The following is a 22,269-nucleotide window of genomic DNA, read 5'->3' on the forward strand; positions in this document are numbered from 1 at the left end:
AACATTTGTAAGTCTACATGGATGCATTGCACCACAGACTATTTTTAAGAATCCAGTGAACCAAAAACTTTCAGGAAAAGAAAGCTTAGAAAAAATTTATTGTATTGACTTTATGATCTCATACATAGAATCTCAGTTTTTGCTTCACATTTTGTACATTACTGGGAACATTTTGCATTGAAACACTTACAAGCAAGCTTGTCTATCAAATTTTCACCTCAGATTGGCAGACTTTACAAGAGCTTGCCTTCCAGGAACTAGGGTGAATACATTTTGCATACCGTTCAACAGCACTTTCGCCTTCTGAGCCTTCTGCAGGGACCAAAAAATTGGCCCCAAATAGGGATATGATTAACATGTTGCACTGCAAATAATTGACCTCTTTTGGCATACATCAAAGTTTGCTATGTATAGCAGGTTTGGGCAAGAACTTTGTGTGCCGCCCTTGAGCTACAAGTTGCCCCGTAGCCTTGCGCCTCAAATCGACAGATACAACTGCAAGGTTCTTTCCAATCCTCAAAACTTTGCTCTCAATCTCAATATCCTCCTAAAAGGAGACAGATTACAGGTTACAGAGTACATAGACAATAAGAATAGATTAGTTATGAAGCTTAAACGCCCACACTCTCTACATAACTTGAACACATGTTGCTCCAAATTGCTTCTTAATAATCTGTCAGTGAGCTGCATCAGTTGACAATTTACATAAGATTAGTGAGTGAGGAGGAACTTACATCCATCGGGGCTTCAGACATAAAAGTAACATTGATCTCAACTGACACGCCACTATGAATAGCTCCTGTTGAGAAAATTGCAGCTGATCCAATCACGTCGACTAAAGATGTGATTGCTCCACCATGAAGCCGATGACCTGAATTCTGCAAGACAATTGTTGTGAACCTCAAATAAACAGTGTGTACTGCTCGGTCTTCTCTGCATTCATGCACTTGTAAATGCTTACACATCTGATCCCAGTTGGGCCATGAACAAATGGTACTCAAATTTCTCATTTATTATGGCATTGACATTAAAATGGGCAGTGTAACAGTCAATGACTAGATTACTAACTCACTTCCTAATTCAGGTTATACAGCTTCCATCGTCTGGCAATACTTAAACAAAGTCTTAGAACCCCGTAGTTTGAGAAGATCTCCGACTCTGCTTATCTAGGGTTGATGCTAAATCACTCTTTAATACCTGTATCTGCATAATTCCACTGTAACATCTGCCAAGAGAGTATATTGTATAAATTGCTGGTCCACAAGCTACTCATCCACATCTTGAACACCAGATTAGTCTCTAGCTATCTTTCAGGCACAAAATATTTAGTCCATTCACACTAAGAAAAGCACTGCCTTGAACCCTTACAAACTAAGAAGAAATGCCAAATGGATAAGTTCAAAATTATCCCCAGAACTTCAATTTGAAGTATCAAAGATGGTCTTACGCTTCATCCAAAGCCTCCATCTAAGTTACAACACAAATCCAAACCTTACAGCTATGGACTTGCAGATACTCCAGTTTTGGCTGCTAACGCAGAGGTTATTGGCCACAAAATCCATCTAAGCTTCAAAATGGCCAAGGATGACAAAACATGCAAAACGTAAAGCTTACACACTCATCCAAGTCTTTGGTGTTGTTTTTCACTTTATTTCTTCTTCTTTTTTTTGGTTTGTTCTTTGGAAAGAAGCTCAGAACTGAGTGAGTCACCCGTCATCACTACCTGCCTCAAAAGCTGAAATGTTCCACAAGCCTAAAAGAGGCTCTTGCAATGTTTGCCTAGACTTTGGGTCAGCTTACAAGCAGAGATCCCTAAACTCCTTTAAAGAATGCTGCCCTTCAACCCAAGGCAAATAATAGATTAATTTGCACAACTCAATATAGTCCACAAGAAAACTATAGAGGTGGCACAATCTGACAGAGTGGAAAGCAAGCATATTCTTGTCAAGAAAAAGTTAGCCTATTCACCCATCAGTCCAGCACGACTGGGCACAGATTCACAGCCTTCAAGATCTATATGGCAGAGCATAGTCCTGCCAAAAGGAGGTGATAAGCCATTAATTTTCACAGATGTTTGTTCTGGCAGGACCAGATCTTGGCTGGAGTGCTCTGTTGCAGGAGCAGCTTTGGGAGTGCATTTCCTCACCTATCACTAATGAGATGGGCATCCCTCCTTGCACCCTTCACAAAGCAAGTGATGCTCTGAGCATGTCAGACACAAGCTGGGCAGATGTGCCCAAGAGAGGCTGGCTATCCAGGGCTTTCTTTCCGACCTTCTAGGAGGACACGCCACCCTCTACTACCAGCCTTTCAGGAGATTTTCATCTCTCCATGGATACCCGCTAGAATATCTACTGGCCTCATCTGTCTCCTACCCAAAAGGGGAACCTATTAGAGCTCATATAGTGGCACCCTATCACTTTTTTGTCTAAGACCCTGGTAAGACAGTCAATAGTAGACTTTGCCCCCTCCTTCTAGACATCAATGATCATTCATAACACTCAAACAAGCTTTGTCCAAGTTTGGAGTATCTTTACTTTCTTTGAGGCCAAGGAGTAGGCCCAACTTTGGAACAGGAGAACAACAAAACGTTGAAAGGCTCATGATGTGGTGGCACAGTAGGCAGCAAAAACTGCAAAAACGCAGGTTCTCTACTGCCATGACACATGGCAAGCTGGGCACTGATGCAGACACCCAAAATGCAGGTCCTCTGATGCAGTTTTTGGCAGGCGACAGCAGCAAATCACTGAAGCCAGCCTGGGCAGCAGTGTAAGGCAGCAAATGCAGCAGATCAGTAGTGGAAATCAGGCTGAGAAACGTTACCCAACAGTAGCAAGGGTTGGACACCAAAAGCCTGATGATGGACAATAGTGGACAGCAGCTTTGGTTGAGATATCCTCCGTGAACAAGGTGTGGACAACAAAGATATGGCACCTACAAACTACAAAAATGAGATTAAGGCTGGATAGAGGGCAGCCTACCTATTTATAGAAAGTTTGGGTCCTCCCAATAGAATTTATATAGACACTCTCTAGGAATGCATTTCTTTTTAATAAAAAGATTTAATTCATTAAATAATCATGTTTTGGGGCTGTTTTAAAGAAGCTAATGTATTTTAAGCTCAATACCCCCATTCATTTGCATCCATGGGTGAGACAATCCTGAATGTCACCAAGTGGCACATGGAAACTTTACCAACTTTAATTGCTCTAAAACTCACACTAGGTTTAGGCCTTCTATTCTTAGGATCACTCAAATCCTCAAAACTTTCAGATTACTGAAAAAGTGGTACATTTGCTAGAATTCAATCTTGTTCAACATTAAACATTGCATCTAGTTGACCAACCCAATATAATGTGCATCAAACATGCTAGGAGCACTAAATTCAATGCCACACATTCAAGTTTGCATACTGGGGACCATTCCAATGTCATTGTTCATCGGATTTTACATTCCACGATACATTTGTCTATGGCATGTGTTCCATGCATTATCTAGTTGTGTGTCAACAACATTTGTGCCATGTATACCAAATGGAGTAGTACCATGACTAGCCATAGCATGAAACACACATCCACCACCGAAGTACCCCGGATGTCCAAGATTTGGATGCATACCTTGCTGTCCAAAAGGTATAGTATTTGCATTCCCAAGATTCCCAAGCATTTGCTATCCTTCCCCCAAAGCAAACATTTGCACCTACTAATTTGATGCATTAGGCACATTGTGAGATAGTGCTACACTAACCATCAATGATACATAAGCCAGCATCCGAATGTTCTTGTTCTTGCTGATTTTTGGCATTAACATGCATTGAAGTCTCAACATCATTAACAAAACCTTCATTGATGGCATGCTGCCCATATTGAACCCATTCCAAGATTAGGCCTCGCATTTATTTTCATTGTCATTTGATAAGGCATCATCATAATACAATTCTTAACTGTTTGAAAAAGACATGCTTGCAAAATTTTCCACAACAAATGAGAGCAATTTCAAAAAATTGCTTGCAATTTGACTTGCAATCACATGCCTCAACCCACCTACTTGAGAGGGTTGATGTATCCCGGTAATATTCACGTTCACCTAATTTTTGGTTTACCAACTTCACCTTGTTTAGTCACTTGATTTCCTTTCAGGTTTCAAAACGGGACTCGGCCTTTGTTGCAACAAATATGGACATTGTTGGGGATTAACCAATCCATTCCTTATAAGCACTTAACCATCCAAGTTCATGATATGGAACCTTATACTTGTGGGCTCATTACCTAGATCAAATTCCACTCAACCTGTTTGCTCTAAGGACATAGCTTTTGCATTAGCTAGTTCCACTAAGAGCCTGGATATTGGTGCAGTCTTTTACCCTAATTTCTTTGCATACTTTGGAGAAATAACTGAATGAGTGCTTATATAATCTATCAAAATATTCAAGGCCTTACCTTGATGGCTTGCACGGATTTGAATCACCAATTGTTGAGAGCACTATGGACCATTCTTCTTTCCATTTTTCCTTTCATTGTGGACTATTCCTCTACCTTATCTATCCAATAAGTAATTGCAATAGTCTTTCTTTTGCCCTTCGATACTACTCCTCATCTATTTTTCCTACAAAATTGCCCTTGACGAGGAGGTTGATTCAACTTTGAATATTGTCTTTTGAAGTGCCCTTGTTTGTTGCAATGGTAGCACCATCCTTCTTTAAATAGAAGGGTGGTGGAATTCTAAAATGCACTCATGAAAAGCGATTTACAACAAGCAATATTGATATTCAGCACACTACTTTGGGCTAGAATGCTCCACGAAATTGAGATGAGTTGACAACCGATTGGCCCCCAAATATTGGCACCCCTTCCGCTATTTATTTTCACATTAATTCCAAAATCCTTGTTGTACAATTAAGACTTGACTTGAATCCCCCAGATGAGTCATGCTGAAACCAGCCTGTTCACTCGGAAGGGCGGTAGTGTACAACCAAAATATTTAAATGCTTTCACCCAATTTACAGTCATCCACTTTACCTGAACTTAAAGACACAGAATCAAGAAGACATACAGGAAGCTAGAATGCTCCTGTTGCATAAAATCCATAGCTATGCTTTCCCATGGTTTATCTGGAATAGGCAATGGCTGTAAAAGCCCTGGTGCTTTTTGCCTATCAAACTTGACCTTCTGGCAAATCAAACACTGCCGCACAAAAGCATCCACGTCTCTTCTCAAAGTAGGCCAATAAAAGAATGTCTCTACTGCTTTGACTGTTGCATCAATACCACGATGCCCTACATACGGTGGAGAATGACTCTCTGTCATAACTTTCCGTCTCAATGGCATAGTTACACATAGTCTACCATGCATCAACATGAAACCATCCTTGAGAAGATAATGCTCATGATGTTGTCCATTGGCAAGTTGATCAAAGATCCTTGCAAAATCTTCATCATCAGCATACTGTTCATTCATATCATCAAGCTCATGATGATAAGGAATTGACACAGCTGAAATTTGTGGCTTTCTTAACAAAGCATCAGCCACAACATTCTTTTTGCCTTCCACATGCACAATCTGAAAATGGAACATTGACAAAAAGTTTGCCCAACGCATATGCTTTTCTGACAGCTTAGTCTGAGTTAAGAAATAACGCAATGTCTAATGATCTGTCTGGACAACAAAATCTGCCCCAAGTAGGTAGTGTTTCCAACAAGAAAGCGCATGAATCACAGCCAACAATTCCTTCTCATAGACCTGCATAGTCTTCTCTGGCCCTCGCAAGATTCTGCTTTCATAAGCCACTACTCGGCCATCTTGCATTAGCGCTGCACCAATGCTATTGCCACAGGCGTCACACTGGACAACAAATGACTTCCTAAGATCTGGCAAAATGATCACTGGACTAGAAGTCATCTTTTCTTTAAGAAGATTAAAAGCTAAAATCTCTTTCTGTGTCCACTGGAAAGGGATTCCTTTCTTCTGTAAAGCATGTAAAGGTGAAGCAATCTCTGCAAAATTGCGAATGAACCTCCTGTAATAAGAATACAAACCCAAGAAGCTTCTAACATCATGGACAGTCTTCAGATCTGGCCATGTTCTAATTGCTTCAACCTTAGCAGAATCCATTCGGACACCATCCTTTGACACTGTGCCCCAGGAACTGGATTTCTTCCTATTACTGCGAAGCTCATCAAAGACTGCTTTCAAGTGTTCTCTATGCTCCTGTTCATTCTTTGAAAAGACAATCATGTCATCAAAGAATGTACCAACAAACTGCCTGTATGGACGAAAAATCCTGTCCATCATTCGATTAAACGTAGCAGGAGCATTAGTAAGTCCAAATGGCATTACCAAGAACTCATAGAGACCAAACGTGGTCCTAAATGTTTCTGTTGGGCTGCACTAACCCTATACGGAGGTCTATTTGGTGGGCTACTGCCTGGCACCAAATCTATTGCATGATCCTCAGACCTCTTAGGTGGCAACTATGATGGTAATGAGTCAGAAAAACAATCACTGAATTGAGACAAGAAAGCAAACCTGTCTCTATCTAACATAGAAAAATTTGACTCATCATTATACTTGACATCACGGGCAAAAATCAAGTATGCAGAAAGATGATTCTTTATTACAGATGTAATGGCAAAAGCCGATACAACAGGTACAAACTCTCCTTTAAGCTTCACATCAAGTACATGAGTCTTTCCCCTATGTTCCAAAGTCGGTGTCTTGTTAAAGGCATCCAACACACCATGCTTTATGAACATCCATGGCATTCCCAACAAGACATCACAGCCTTCAAGTGGCATGATATAAAATTCTTCTGCATCAACATAAGATTGTACATGAAGACGCAGCTTTCCAAGAATGGGTGTCACAGACTCTGAGTGGCTAGGACATGCCAACCCTGCCTCTGCTGTGTAGCCCATCTCATCTACTCTAATGCCCAAAGTAGAAGCCAACTCTGGTGAGATAAAGTTTGCCTTAGCTCCAGGATCAAAGAAAATAAGTACATGTTGATCCCTAACTTTACCCCAAGCTCTGCAAAGCTCATTAGCATCCGAGTGTGGCTTGTCTCCCAGCATTTCTGGCACTAAACCTGCTGAAGGTTTGGGCTTCTTTCCTTTCCTGTCCTCTTTATCATCATCAACTGATCTCTTATTCTTGTCCGGACAGTTAGATGCAATATGACCAGTCTCCTCACAGATAAAGCATTTCCTCTCAGCCATTAAAGCCTTTTTTTCTTCAAGAGACTTGCGCACAAAAGGTTTCTTCTGGTCCTTTGACTGCTGTCCAAAGGACTTGGCTGGCTTCTTCTTGAACTGCCAAGATTTACTTGTGCTTTGAGAATTCTGATAAACCTGTTTACCAAATGGCTTCTTTGCTGAAAATTTTTCAGATTTGTCCTGTTTAATACTGCCCCCAAAACCACTTGACTGTCCCAACAATAATGCATTTCCTGTCGTGGCATTCTCAATTAACTGAGTCAAAGTGGTGACCTTTGTCTTTGTACAATAATTCCGGAGTTCCTTGGGTAGCCCATAGCAATATTTCTCTATCTGCTCAGTCAATGGCACAACCCTGTAAGAAGTGATTGGAAGCAAAGCCTTCCAAAACTTCTTATTATAGTCTTCCAGATCCTTGCATTTAGATGCATCCAAATTGTGCCAAGCTGACATAACATCAATCTCAAATTCATTGGTCAACCAAGCAGAAGCAAATACTTGCTTAAACTAAGTCCAAGTGGCAAGAGCCTGTCCTTGCATCAATAGTGTACTCCACCACTGACTAGCATTGTCCTTAAGAACAGTGGCAGCTTTCCAGACCTTAGAAGGCTCTGTAAAGTTCCCTCCTGCAAATGCGGCATCAAACTGCTGTAAAAAAGAAAGAGCCTTAGTCCTATCTTCAAATCCTCGAAAGATGTCAAACTGTACGGCTGCACCACCTTCCTTGTATGGCTTTGGCTTCTCATGAGCCATCAAAGGGTCCATAGGATATGCCTGCAACATAGGAACACTAACAGGTGGCATAGGAGTTGCCGGACCACTGACTACAGGGCTTGTAGACACAATACTTGCTTGCTGATTTTGATAACCAGCCATACCAAAAGTGCCCTGTGGCATGCCAAAACTGCCCTGAACTCCCTGAAATCCAGGTTGCATGCCGATATTACCATACATGGGGTTTGGCATAAAACCCTGTGCACCCCCAAACACTGTTCCTGGTACATAAATCTAATTTCCAGGTGCATAACCAACCATACTCTGAAATATAGATCCACCTCCAAAATATCCAGGATGTACAGAGGTTGGTGGGAAAACCTGTGGTAAAGCTTGAAAACTGTTTCCTTGTCCATTTAAACCAACATTTGGCTGCTGTAAAGTGGCGAGCTGAACTAGCAATGCCTGTGTAACTAGCGTTTCCGCCACCTGTTCCTGGACAGTCGGAACCAATCTTGGAGTCTCCATTGACTCTGCAAGCTGCCTTGGTGTTTCCACTGAATCTGCAGCATGCTTACCCTTATCCTGGACCTCTACTGGATCCAAAATCTTTGCAGATGGCTGCAAAAATGCCAAAAACCTTGGATTCTGCATCACTTGAGTAAACAATACTCACAGCAGCAACTAGCTGAGTCTTGAAAGTGTCTTCATCCATAGAAGAAGCCGTAAGAACTTGTGGCTCAACCATAACAGGAGGATTAACAAACTGTGAAGGTCTAGAAGACTCTCCCACCTCATAAACAACAAGGATCTCCTGTGATGAAGACGCTTCCTCTCTGGTGTCTTCCTTTCTATCAACCATAATGCACAATTCTGTGTCTTACACCCAAACAAACCCTGGCTCACTCATTAGGGAAAAAGTGATTCGATCCCGGCAATGGAACCATGAAACCGGCCTGTTCACTGGGAAGGGCGGTAGTGTACAACCAAAATATTTAAATGCTTTCACCCAATTTACAGTCGTCCACTTTCCCTGAACTTAAAGACACAGAATCAAGAAGACATACAGGAAGCTAGAATGCTCCTATTGCCACACAGACACCCTGTTGGCCCCTAAGTTAGCCGCCCCTTGCGGTATTTCTTTATTTTATTTTTTTTTAAGAAAGTACAATGGGCTGTCTTTCACCTATTCTGGGTGAAATTTGACAACATAACAGTACAATTACTGACCCAAATCAAGTTGACCAGGAGGGGAAACTTTGCCCAAGTCTGAAACTTCTGGTTGGAGTGCAAAATTGACCATTTCAACCTCCTGTATTACTGGTTCAGACCCGTTCTAAAACCTGTTTTCAGCTCATACTGTTCCCTGTACTGTTCAGCCCACTGTAATTACTGGTTCAGACCTATTTTGACACCTGTTCTCAGCTCATATTGTTCCCTGCACTGTCCTACATCATCTGGGCCAAGTGCCCCTTGATTCCGACATCAATTGGGCTCTGAAATACCCTCTGAACAGTCCAGAATCAGTTCTGGTTTAGTGCTGTTTCAAACACTTGCTTGGTGAGGTTACCACCCTCACCTGTTCCTGCTTGTGGGCAGCAAACAACTGCTCCTGTTCCTGGAGAAAGGAGGCTCTTGCCTCATGCAAAAACAGCATATTCCCACACAGCTATACCTGAATCAGAAGAAAGGCCTTCGACTGAGGCATAACCATACTGTCAGGGAGAGAGAGAGAGTAGGAAGCAAGCTCAGCCCTCTGTGCATCATAGACAAGATAGGCAAGCTCTCCAATCTTCTCCATCCGCCATTGTTTCTCCTCTCCTTCACAAATGAGCCCCTTCCACCCAAAAACTGCACGCCAGCCCTCTTTAAAGAGATAAGTGCACCAATTTGTGCCAAATGGCAGCACTGTAAGATATTTCCCATTCTAACCTTCCGGTTTAAAATTCTCCATCCTCAGTTCAAAATTTGACCTCGGCACAGACCAGAGGATTAATCCTCGTACAAAAACGAAGATAATGACGCGAACAAATTCTAAGGTCCAAAAATAGTAACTCCCTAAATTTTAGGAGTTGCTTCCATTGCATCCCCACTAGTCTTCTGACCATCTTTGCAGACTATGGCTACATCCAAATTTGTAATGTAGCTCAACTGAAAGTGAATTTCCACTGATGACCCCACATGGGCTAATCTCTTGCAGATTTGTCCATCTTCCCTTTGAACTAGTCTCTTCCAGGCTAGTTCTTCAACACACTTGTCCATATACACTTTCACAAGTCTCTTCCAAACTTGTCAATCTACAGTGCCATCAGTATCTTCCGGACTTGTATTGGACCTTACCTGCATTCCTGTCCGTTTCACATACTAGCCATGCAACTTAGGCATTTAGATTTCAAGAGGGATCCTTCCAAAAAGAAAAACCAAATTAAATAGTAATAAAGAAATCAGCAAAAAGATAATAGTTGTCACAATCTTGCGACACATGCCTTGCCTTGGATTCGAGAGGCATGCACTCCATGAATCCCCTCTTCCTTTGTTGATCAAGGCAATTCTTCGACAAAATTTAGAATATTTTGTTGTCCTCTACAACCAGCAATCACAGAATCCAATTTTCCCCTTGATTATGGAATCAAAGAGACCCACATTGAATCCATTCCTGTTGCATGCAAATCAGCCCACCCATAAACCCAAAATCTCACCCATTCTACTATCAACTCACCAAATTTGCATTGGCAACCTCCCTCAATTACTTACGCATGCATGCACACCCTAGATCTACCGTGTGAACATGTAAACCCTAATCCTTGCTAAAAATACATTGACAACAGCAAATTAGCAATCCTCAACACATAAGGTTCAAATCTCACGCTCAAAACTCCAATTTTCTTCACCAAATGACACATGCATCAAGCATAGATGAGAGAGAAGAGGTAAAAGAGAGAGAAAATTCTGCAATGCAGTCCTCAAACAATGATCGGCACCCATTTCTTGCCCAAAAACATGTCAAAAATCAGGTCAGCTGCCTCTAGTCATGCATTCAATGCAGTCACCTGCATTAATTGCTGCAGCCTAGCCCCAATTTGACCCACAAAACTGGTCACCTGCTCAGATATCAGTAATATATGTTGTCATCGGGTACCGCATGCCTTTGTGGAGCTGCCGCCTACTGTTGTTGTTGCTTGCTGTTCCAGCCTCTGTTTATGTAGAAAATCAGGTCACCCAACAGCCCTAAGCTCCAAAATCACCTTTAAGACAGGTCGCCTTGCTGTCATGGTCCTACAGCAGCTCTCGCTCACCCCAAACTTGAGATCTCCACCCTCAGACGACCTGCCCCAATCAGCCTCACACAGCCTTGCATGGCACCCAAACTTAGCCAACTGCCAAACATCAAACCTGCCCATGCTAACTCAACCTCTAGACTTAATTTTCAACACAAAGATAGTTAACTAAATTGAAAAAACTTGTCTATACTCAAACTTTGGCCATGCCCAGCCTCAATTTTAGATTCTTAACCTCTTTGGACTTGAAAGTGTTGAAATTTACTACAAACCATAGTCTAGGGCATTAAATCATGTAAATCCCTGACCTACATGACCCAAAAAGTTATTTCCAACCGGCTCTACAATGTCCCTGACCAAGATCTATCCTACGCACCCAACTAGCATACCTATCCACACAACTTCTACCAATGTCCCCCACTATACAAGCTAGGATTATCAATCATCATGAAACACATTCAACTTAATCTCACATGTGCACAACTTAAGTATCCCAACTTTACTATTGAAAATAAATGAAGTTTAAAATTCGCATCCTCAAGACATGGACTGTGTATAGCACTTTGTAGTTGAATTGTGGTATATAATCCAAGTTGACTCCGAGTGTTTCCTCTAACATGAGATGGCATCAAATTCACACTCTGTATGAGTAGTTATGGATATCCCTACCCAAGATACCCCCCCCCCCCCCCGTTAAATAGTTTGTAGTCTTCAAGTCATTATGGTGTGAACATACTGAACATACCCTATCACTGGCCATTTTCTACCCTCTTGTGTAGGAGGGGTTTTTTCCCTATGCGAAAACCCAAATTGGGTGTTGCTCATATAGCTTAGGATGTATACTTTCCATTACCATGGGCAAATGAAGTTGCACATACGCCATGATAATAGATGGCACTATTCATAGCCAAACAGATTGCAACTTACATTCAAGAAAATGGACTCTTAAACAAGCACACATGCCACATTAACCAAAGCTACCATAATTTCAGTCTGAGTATTTCTAGGAAAACAGAAATGCATTTGTTATCGACATCACTAGTCACCAAGACCAGAATTCTACCCATGGCAGACATTACATGAGAAACAGTGCACCATTTTCAACAGTAACGATGTGACTAACACTTCATGCAGTCCCACCACCCCTTCCAAAAGTTGGGCGTTGCGATCTAAGATATTTATCTCAACATCTCTAAGCCGGATTATATACTTAAATGGTGGTTCCGGCTTTCTGTTCTAGGAAGACAGTCTGCCTGACATGCAAGACAAACAGAAAATCGACACATGACATGGATGGTCTTACACTGAGGCGGGGAGGAACTCGCATAGTGCACACGACTCGGCCCTTCTCTGCGTGGTCGACCACGATATTGTGAGTGCAGAGGGTATCGTAGAAGCCTTTGCCTACTGACGCGATCGATTCCGGAACCGCCTTCCCGAAGCCTTGCAGCCATTCCACTGCATACGCAAGGAAGGGATTCCTCCCTTGCTCTTCATCCTTTTCCTGCTGCTGTCCTCGCGGATGATCGTCAATGATCACCATCGCTCGCACTCCTTAAGGAGACACGAGAGACGGACACAGACAGACAGACAGAGTTCTTATTGGAAAGCAGGCCTTTTTGTGAACTTCAAATTTGACCTTGGGACTCTTCCAGATTGACCGGCTGGCGTGCCAACAGTAGCCATAATGATAAAAGCTCTCACATGTTGAGGGACAATTGGGTAGAATGCAAGTATTAAGTAACACCTAGGCACCAGCGACGTGTGAGGCAAGCCGGTTATGCCGGCATGGGTACATGAGTTTCTTGATCTGGTTGGTTACACATCAAGTGACAGCAGACAGGGGCCAAGCCCTGCTCAAAGTGTGGGCATGCATTTTCTGAAACTCGGTGCGGACATGGATGTCATACCTTTACACACCAAATGGACATAGTTTATAAAAAATAAAAAATAATAAACTTATAAAAAAATTTATTGGTTACAAATGTAAACAGTGCACCTTTGTCCGCCACTTTACAAAGTGGGCAGGGGAGACTCCCCATCCAAAAGTGGACGGGGAGTTCACTTATTTAGCAGGTAAACAATAGGTCATGTCCTCTCTAGTGTGTAAAGGATTACGGATGCCCAACCCTTATATAAATGTTTTGATTGGTTAAAGCTTACAAAATGGGCATCCGTCATTTGGTGTGTAACCACCCTAATGAGTTCCCATCCCAAGGACGGGTCATGGTATTCACCTCACATGTCTGGGAGGTCTTGGTACCTTAAGAAACAATGCATTTTTTTTAAAGTACCACCTCGACACTTTATGTTAAACATTATCTCACACGAGAAGGAGGGAGTTTGGATCAATGGCTAAAACTGATGGATAATTTTTTTTTGGGAAACAATCTCAGTTGTTTGTCAATATGTTACATCGAGGAAGTAAACTAAGAAGAGGAAGGAAATTGGGATGGCCAAAAATTTGGCACAATTACTGGAAAAATTGAGCCATAAGAAAACATGAGTTAAAAGTTCATTTATTTCTTAAACTGTGCAAAAACAATATGTGTCATCACATCAAGCCTCCTTTGAAGATGATTGAGGTCTCAATACATTATGCACAATAGAAGATAGATGGGCAAGATAGAGGATCAATGGTCTTCTTCTTCTTTATTCTTCATTCTCATCTTTTTCTCTCATACATAGTTTGAGATACAAAAGTGGATACTCTCTCTTTTGTTGACTTTCTCTTTTAGTCACTTTCATATATACTTTTCTTTATTTCTCTCTTCACATAGTATATGAACTTAGCATATGCCTTGTTTTTCAACACTCCCCCTCAAGCTCGGAATGAGCTTGAACACATAGAACTCCAAGTACACTCCTAAAGTAGTCAACTTATCTTACATCATGCCTTGGTAAAGATATATGCAGCTTGGTCACTGTGACATGTCTATCTAAAGAATTCTTGATGGTATGATCTCTGTAGTCCATCAAGAGATATGCCTTGGTGACTCCATTTGAAACTCCCACAAAATATCTGAATTTGATGACCCAATGTGCTTGAGTCTATCCTCACAGAGGAAGCTTTGCTTCATTCCCATGAGAATCAATATGTAACAATGGTTCCTAATTGATTCTAAGGTCTCCTAACAAGTTTTCTAGTATTAGTTTTAGGCATTTGCTTATGTGAATTTTGTAGATTAGTGCATGAGTTGCTAGGAGTCAAATTTCAAAGAGGCATTCTAACTCCACCAAGTGTTTTGTCCATGCTTCCTTTCCATCCCATCTATCTTGTATTGCCACTCTCAAGCTTGGAATGAAGAACTCCACTAGTAGGATTGCTTCAGTTCCATAGGCTAGCTTGAATAGTGTCTACCTTATGGTCGTATATGCCCATAGCACTACCATGAGCATATTGTCCCAGTCAATGCGTGAGGTGGAGACTACCTTAGTTAGGACATTCATTACGATCTCATTTGTAGATTCCACCTGACTATCAATCTGAGGGTAATATGGTGAGGATTTTCTATGGATGATCAAGAAGGTGGACAACAAATGGGCAATCATCTCATTAATGAAGTGTGTGCCTTAATCACTAACTAGTCTGATAGGCAGCTAAATCGTGAGATCACCAACTCCCAAAGAACTTAGCCATGGTTCTAGTGTCATTCTTTCTAGTCTGATGGGGCTTCAACCCATTTCATGAGATGACCTGTAGCCATAAGTATGTACTTCGCCTGTGAGTATTGTGCTGCGGGATTGATCAACCCAATGAAGTCGATTTCCCACTTTTCAAAGGATTGCCATGCTATCACCGAGGTTAATTCCATCTTATCATTACGGATGGGGACTTTGGTTCTCTGGCACTCGTCGCAATGCTTCACAAATTTAGATGTGTTGTGGAATAGAGTGGGCCACCATAGTTGGGATTGCAGCACCTTGCGTGCTATAGTGTCTCCACTAAAGTGTCCTCCAGCAATTCCATTATGCACTTCAGCAAGTGCATTATGCATCTCGTGCTCACACATGCATCTTTGTAACAACCCATCCCGTCCTAGTCTATAGAGATGGCCGGCTATTAATTGATAGGGCTAAACTTTGAGGATAATGCACTTTAGCCTTGCCCTCTCTATAGGTCTCTCAGGCAATCCATGCTCTAAGATTTGGACTATGTGATCTGCCCACTATGGTGTTAGATTGGCCTTGAACAGGTCTCTCCCACTAGACATGCTAAAAAGGTGCGCATCTAATAGGTCATCTACGATACCTTGGTCAACAGCTTCTCATGTGGGTATGCGAGACATATGGTCAGCTATGTAGTGCTGCTTACCCTTGCGTACAACCACAAAATTTCATAAGATAGCCTCTAGTAGGTAGAAATTCATGGTTCTGAATAATTAGCCATTCTTGTTGCACAATTATTAGGACTTTGATTAAGAAAAATGAGGGATTAGAAAGGACTAGCTTTACTAGCTATTATTGATAGCTATGATAATGAAGGATTAATAGTAGCTTATGTACTTAAGCTACTTGATATTTCTCAAGTTATTATGCCTTTAGAGGGGGACTATGGCATATGGCCTCCTTTGAAAATTGAGGATGGATTGTCTATTAAGAACTTGTTGTAATATCTTTCGAAGGATGTAAGTACTAGGAACAAAGATAGATGCCTTATTTGTGCATGATAAATAGTTGCAATTTTCTCGTTAAAAGAAAGCTTATGGTTTTGGAAAAATATGGAAGGACTCGAGATGTATTGCAATCTAAGTACTAGGGGGATTGTTATATACTACTTCCTAAGTAATTGCATTCTTAAAAGGAATATGTGATAAACTGGTTGTCCCTTGCAAGATAATAAAATTATTGATTAATGTTACGTCAAGAGATGTTATAATTATCATGGAGAAGAATTTGTTGTTTTGGTGAGATATTTTTAAGAAATGTTATGTTGTCCTGAGAAAGGGATGATTTCCTTGTTTGAAGATAAGCTAGTTTACTTGTTTTTGTTTGAATCTTAAAAATTCCCTTAGGGGGAGAGTTGTACTTGTTCCAATGATTTATAAAATGAGAGTTTGATGCATGGGTGGATCACCTCCATGATCATATTATGAAAAAGATATCAATAAAAGCAAGGGACCTTGGAAGGGCAATCTCGATACATTGGCCGATGGTTGAGTTGCCCACCATGGAAGGCAATGTCTACTCCTATGGCAACAATGCGGGTCAGGGAGGTTCTAAATACCCCCATGCTAGCCCTAGAATGGAGATAGAAAACCTTTATGGCCTCGTGTATGTGAATGTTGGAATACCTTATTCCAGTGGATTATAAGGATTGTGTCTATGGGAGTTGGGCACAATATCCATATGTTTTCAATATAGGTCTTGGTATAAAGGATAGAATGCCAGATTGGCATTGTATCTTGAAGAAGGTACGAATAAGTATATCATTCCTATTGTTTTCTAAAAGATTACTTGATCTTGTCTTTGTGATCGTGCCTAAATTACATGAGGGAATTTGTATTAATGGGCTATTTAAGAAAGCAGTTTATATATATTAAACTAATGTGGTAGATAATTAGAAAACTAAGCAAACCCCATAATGAAATGAAAAATGAGAGGGTGAATCCACAATCGATTTGTCCTATGGTAGGATGGTCTCGATTAGTTGAGAGGTTTCCCACAAGAATATGTAAAATTAGGGGAATTTTAAAAAGAGCTGAATATTTATGCCTTAGAGTATCATCTTCGATCCCGACCTTTTGTTATCTCAGGGAACCAGAGTGAGACTTTACTCTATGGGTAGAGGGGTCAGTGTGTTTAGCTCACCCTTGTTTCTCACTCTCTTTGAACTAAAGTACGATATGAGTTCACTTCAGTTTGAGTTCGATTCTTTTCATGTGAATGTGTCCTATCCCTATCGGAACTGCATTCTCATCTGACAAGACTATCCGGCACGTCATTCAAAATGAATTACATTATGCCCTACGCTTTTCTTGCTAGAACATTCTATGCACCTTGCTAGAATATTCGGTGCACCTTGCTAGAATATTCGTTGCACCTTACTAGAATCTAAGGCCGTAGTGCCACCGGTAGAGAAACTTAATGCCAAGCCTAAGGAGGGGGGTCACGACTTACGCCAACCCACACAACAAACCATTTGTAAACCACCAGCAAATGCACCCAAAATCACTAAGCAGCAACTCAAATGAATACCCAAACGATGATCACAGTTGTTTGGAAGCCAATCTGCACAAACCCATAATACCAAAACCTCACCACTACAAAGATATGGAGGTATAGCGACGGTGGTTTCCGACGTAAAATAGCGGCGTCGCTAATAACGATGCAAATAACGACGGTACTCAGACGAAAAAAACGCGGGCCGAAACCCGAGCGCATTATTTTGCGTGCATACACGAAAGAGAGAGCAAAAGGGAAAGCGAATATCTTGTGTTTGAGAGGGAGAGGGAGAGGGAGAGGGAGAGGGAGAGAGGAAGAAAGAAAGCTTCTTACCGCCGCCGCCACCGTTCGCGAAGAAGAGGAGGAGGTGTATAGAGGGCGAAGAGGAGCCGCCAAACCCTTCTTCGAGCCTTTACGGTGAGTGCATTGTTCCTTCTTGCTTTGCTTTTGTGTTTTCTCTTTTTCTTTTACTTATTTTTGTTAAAATTCGTGTGTATTAAGAGAGGGAGAGAAAATGAGAGAGAAAGAGAGGGAGAGGGAGGGAGAGGAAAGAGAGGGAAACATTAAACATAATAGGGAAAGAGAGAAAGAGAGGGAGAGAGAGAGGGAATGAGAGAGGGAGAGGGAGAGGGAGGGAGAGGAAAGAGAGGGAAACATTAAACATAATAGGAAAAGAGAGAGGGAGAGGGAGAGGGAGAGGGAGGGAGAGGAAGAGAGGAAAAACATTAAATATAATAGGGAAAGGGAGAAAGAGAGGGAGAGGGAGGGACAGGAAATGAGAGAGGGAGAGGAAGAGAGAAAAAACATTAAACATAATAGGGAAAGGGAGAAAGAGAGGGAGAGGGAGAGGGAGAGGGAGGAAGAGGAAAGAGAGAGAAACATTCAACATAATAGGGAAAGAGAGAGGGAGAGGAAGAGAGAAAAAACATTAAACATAATAGGGAAAAAGAGAAAGGGAGGGAGAGGAAATGAGAGAAGAGAGGAACGAAAAAACATTAAACATAATAGGGAAAGAGAAAAAGAGAGGGAGAGGGAGAGGGAGGGAGAGGAAGAGAGAAAAGCATAATAGGAAAAGAGAGAAAGAGAGGGAGAGGGTGAGGGAGGGAGAGGAATAGAGAAAAGGAAATGAGAGAGGGAGAGGAGATAGAAAAAACATTAAACATAATAGGAAAAGAGAGGATGAGGGTGAGGGAGGGAGTAAACATAATAGGGAAAGAGAGAAAGAGAGGGTGAGGGTGAGGGAGGGAGAGGAAGAGAGAAAAGAAAATGAGAGAGGAAGGAGAGAGAAAAACATTAAACATAATAGGGAAAGAGAGAAAGAGAGGGAGAGGGAGAGGGAGGGAGAGGAAGAGAGAAAAGGAAATGAGAGAGGGAGAGGAGAGAGAAAAAAGATTAAACATAATAGGGAAAGAGAGAAAGATAAGGAGAGGGTGAGGGTGGGGGAGGGAGAGGGAGATGAAATGAGAGAGGGAGAGGAGAGAGAAAAAGAGAGAGAAAACATCAAACATAATGGGAAAAGAGAGAAAGAGAGGGTGAGGGTGAGGGTGAGGGAGGGAGAGGAAATGTTTTATGAAAGCTTGGCATAGACTACAACAGCATCTATGCATGTATCAACGATTGCATACTGTTTCGAGGAGAATACGAGACTATGGAGACACGTCCAAAGTGTAGTACTCACAGGTATCAACAGGACTTGCAAGGGCAGACCATCCCTCAAAAAGTTCTTAGACACTTTTCACTTATCCCCCGTATAAACCACATGTTTCGTACGTCCAACATGGCAAGCTTGATAACGTGGCATGTGTAGAATAGGTCCACAGATGGAGTTCAACGAATATCAGCGGATTCATGCGCATGGGGCTACATTGACTCTACCTTCCTAGGCTTTGCCCAAGAGCCAAGGAATCTTCGGCTCGGTCTTGCAATGGATGGCATGAACCCATTCGGTCTGCGCTCAACTTCTTACAGTGTGTGGCCTATAGTCCTTGTCAACTACAATATCCCTCCATGGCTTTCTACGAAGAAATGACATCTCATCCTTAGCTTACTCATCCCCGGCCGCTACAAAGTCAAAAATATGGGCATGTATCTTCGTCCATTAGTGAATGAGCTTAAGATTTTGTGGGAGGAGGGGGTCATCGTGCAAGATATGAGCAAGTGCAATGGTCGACGGTTTGCCAATATTCGAGTCATTCTCATGTGGACGATGCATGACTTTCTGGGATTCAGAGAGTGCTCAGGTAAATAGTCTTCCGTTCTCGTTGATAATATCTATCATAGCTCGTTCAATTTTGTATTCGCCGGATAGAGGTGTTGGAACAGGTCTGGTTACCTCAGGTTATCATGCATGTCCATTGTGTGGGCCACAATCAGACTCCCGAAGGTCATGAACCATGAAGAAGATGGTATATCAAGGACATGTCGCTTTCTTGCTAGAGGATCATGAACTCAGGGAAGGTTTTCTTGGACGACCTTCAACACGTATGAATGCCCAAAGCTGGTATGAGCTGAAAATGGTCCATGCGGAGTCACATCCAAAGGGAATGCGACGGTTCTCAGTTTTATACAAGTTGCCATATTTGATTCACTTACAGATCAACCACTTGTTGGATCCCATGCATATTTTCAAGAACATGGGCAGCTTGCTATGGGACCACATCACAGGAAAGAGAGACACTATAGGGGCACGAATGGATTTGAAGGAGGTAGGCAAGATGGAGGCACTTTGGCCGCAGTCGAGTACTGATGGTCGCGTGCAGCTACCTCCTGCTCCTTGGGTTTTGTCCACTAAAGAAGAGCACATTTTGTGAAGCAAATAGACAAGTCTATCCACACTCCAACGGGTATGATGTGTTCTCTCAGGTCTGCGTTTTCTAAAGACAACCAATTATCAGGGCTAGAATCCCATGATTGGCATAAGATATGTCAAGTTTGTACTACGAATGGATTGTAAGTGGCCTGCACATTTTGCTATTTGGAGTGTAATCATTGTTCATAATGCTTTCTCATTTGTGATAGTTTGTACTACCGATCGCGATCGCACGATGCCTTACTCTAGAAATACGCGAGGCCAGTTACAAGTTGTCAAATTTAGTGCAATGGATCTCACAGAAGGAGATTAACACGTCCTCTATTGAATTCGCGAGGCGGGGAGCAGTGGAGACGGTCTGTCTCTTTGAGAAATACCTGCCTACTAGCATGCTCACGATACAAATCCACATTCTTGTGCATCTTGTAGATGAAGTGGAGATTGCTGGACCTGTCCATACGCTATGGATGTTCTTCTTGGAGCACTTCATGAAAACCCTGAAAGGCTTTGTGCGACAACGAGTTCGGCCAGAAGGTAGCATGGCTGAAGGTTGGTTGGTGTCTAAGGTGCTAGTGCATATTTCACAATGGCTACCAATGGTCGATCCAGACAACAATATGCTATGGTCGCTGAAAGACGATGATAGACTGATCAAAGATGTGGTGGTTGGAAATGGGGTAGAAAAAAGAATGGATGCTGCAATGGAGGAGAAAGTGAATCGCTTTTGTATGTTACACCATGCCTCTATGGAGACTTGGCTCGCCAAGTACCAGCAAGCTAGGTAAGATCGAGAGGAAGTACGATCTGAATTTCAATGTAGTACATGCCATCAACCGATTCGATATCCTGAGAGCATGGAGGAGATACCGTGGTTTATGTCAACACGATGGTTGCATGGAGCTTTGACCGCAGCGTCTCGTGAAAGGGCGAAGGTCTCAATCGAGAAGTGGAAATTCTCGAGGGGATGTGGTCCAAAGGTGATGACGTGTTTAGAATTTGTCGTATCTATATTTCATATGCGACAACTAATTGAGTGTTTCAATGTACAGTACAAAATATATAGTGTAGCGTGGTTGCAGGGACGACATTTTCGCGTAAAGCATATTGATAAAATGCACTCCATAACAGATTGTGGTATCATGGCAAGGTTCGAGCAAGAGAGCCGCCGACGAGCAATGGATCCAAACACGGTTATAGATGAGATGGAGTATTTTGGAAACTTGCAAAGTATTGTTACGATAGATTACCGTAGCTTCTCCATGGTACTATTCGGTGTGCAGTGGTTCAAAGTGGTACTTGAAGGAGCTGGAGCAACAGTTTGACGAGGTCCATCTGGATTTCTCGAAATAGATTCCGAAAACGAATGGACAGATTTGCGTGTGTTTACTGTATTTACCACAGCACAGAGGAGCGAAAATGGAAAAAAATGAAATAGCAAAAAAGGCGCACGATAAAAGAAGGAAAAGGCACCCTGAAAATTTAAATGTTCGGGCACGACCCCCGAAAAGTCTCAGTGTCACCCCGAGACAGCAAAAGAGTAAAAGGCGCACCATTAAGTGTGGAAGCGCTCCCGAATCCTTGTAAAAGAGTGCCAAGCTCGCTCTTGTGCAAATTGTATGCATTAGTTGGGAGTAGGATAAATTATATTGGTGGGAAATGAGAAATGGGCTTAGGCTAATGGCGGCCTTGTAAAAAAGGGGATGACCGCCCAAAAAAGGGAGGGCATGTATATAAAGTTCAAAAGTGAATGAGAAGCTTATTCTTGTATGTGGCAAAAAGTGGCTCTCTTCTTCTTCTCTTCTTCTCTTCTTCTTGCTTGTGTGTGCTCTTGAGAGAGGGAGTGTGAGAGTGTGAGGGAGTGAGTGTGGGAGTGAAGGATCAAGAGGGTGAAGCTCTTCACCATCTCCTCTTCTCTTCTTCTCTTCTCATCTTTTCTCTTCTCTTCTCTTGCACGCACGGCTATGGAGGATGGAGCTCATGGGAGAGGGATTGAAGTTGCTTGAGCTTGCCACAAGGATCGCGGAGCTATCGGTGTGCAAGAGAGAGGAGGGTACTCGATCGAGCATCAAGGTAAGCTCATTACGCTCGTAAGG

At 42.1% G+C, this 22,269-nt stretch overlaps 1 protein-coding gene and 1 pseudogene across 1 annotated transcript; both read right to left on the reverse strand.

Annotated features, from left to right (window-relative positions):
• Positions 1-58: 58 nt before the first annotated feature.
• LOC148038656 (uncharacterized) lies at positions 59-12,924 on the reverse strand. The gene is made up of 3 exons (XM_087674122.1): positions 12,506-12,924; positions 735-878; positions 59-547 (listed from the first exon to the last, which is right to left on the reverse strand). Exons 1-3 carry the CDS (start codon positions 12,743-12,745, stop codon positions 395-397), a joined length of 537 nt encoding a protein of 178 aa, XP_087530248.1. The 5' UTR covers positions 12,746-12,924; the 3' UTR covers positions 59-394.
• LOC148038657 (uncharacterized) lies at positions 6,470-8,786 on the reverse strand (annotated as a pseudogene).
• Positions 12,925-22,269: the final 9,345 nt, after the last annotated feature.

This window comes from Lygodium microphyllum, chromosome 3 (genome assembly GCF_053477565.2).
Source record: "Lygodium microphyllum isolate KBCC chromosome 3, Lygodium_microphyllum_v1.1.10, whole genome shotgun sequence".
In the NCBI taxonomy this organism is placed as follows: domain Eukaryota; kingdom Viridiplantae; phylum Streptophyta; class Polypodiopsida; order Schizaeales; family Lygodiaceae; genus Lygodium; species Lygodium microphyllum.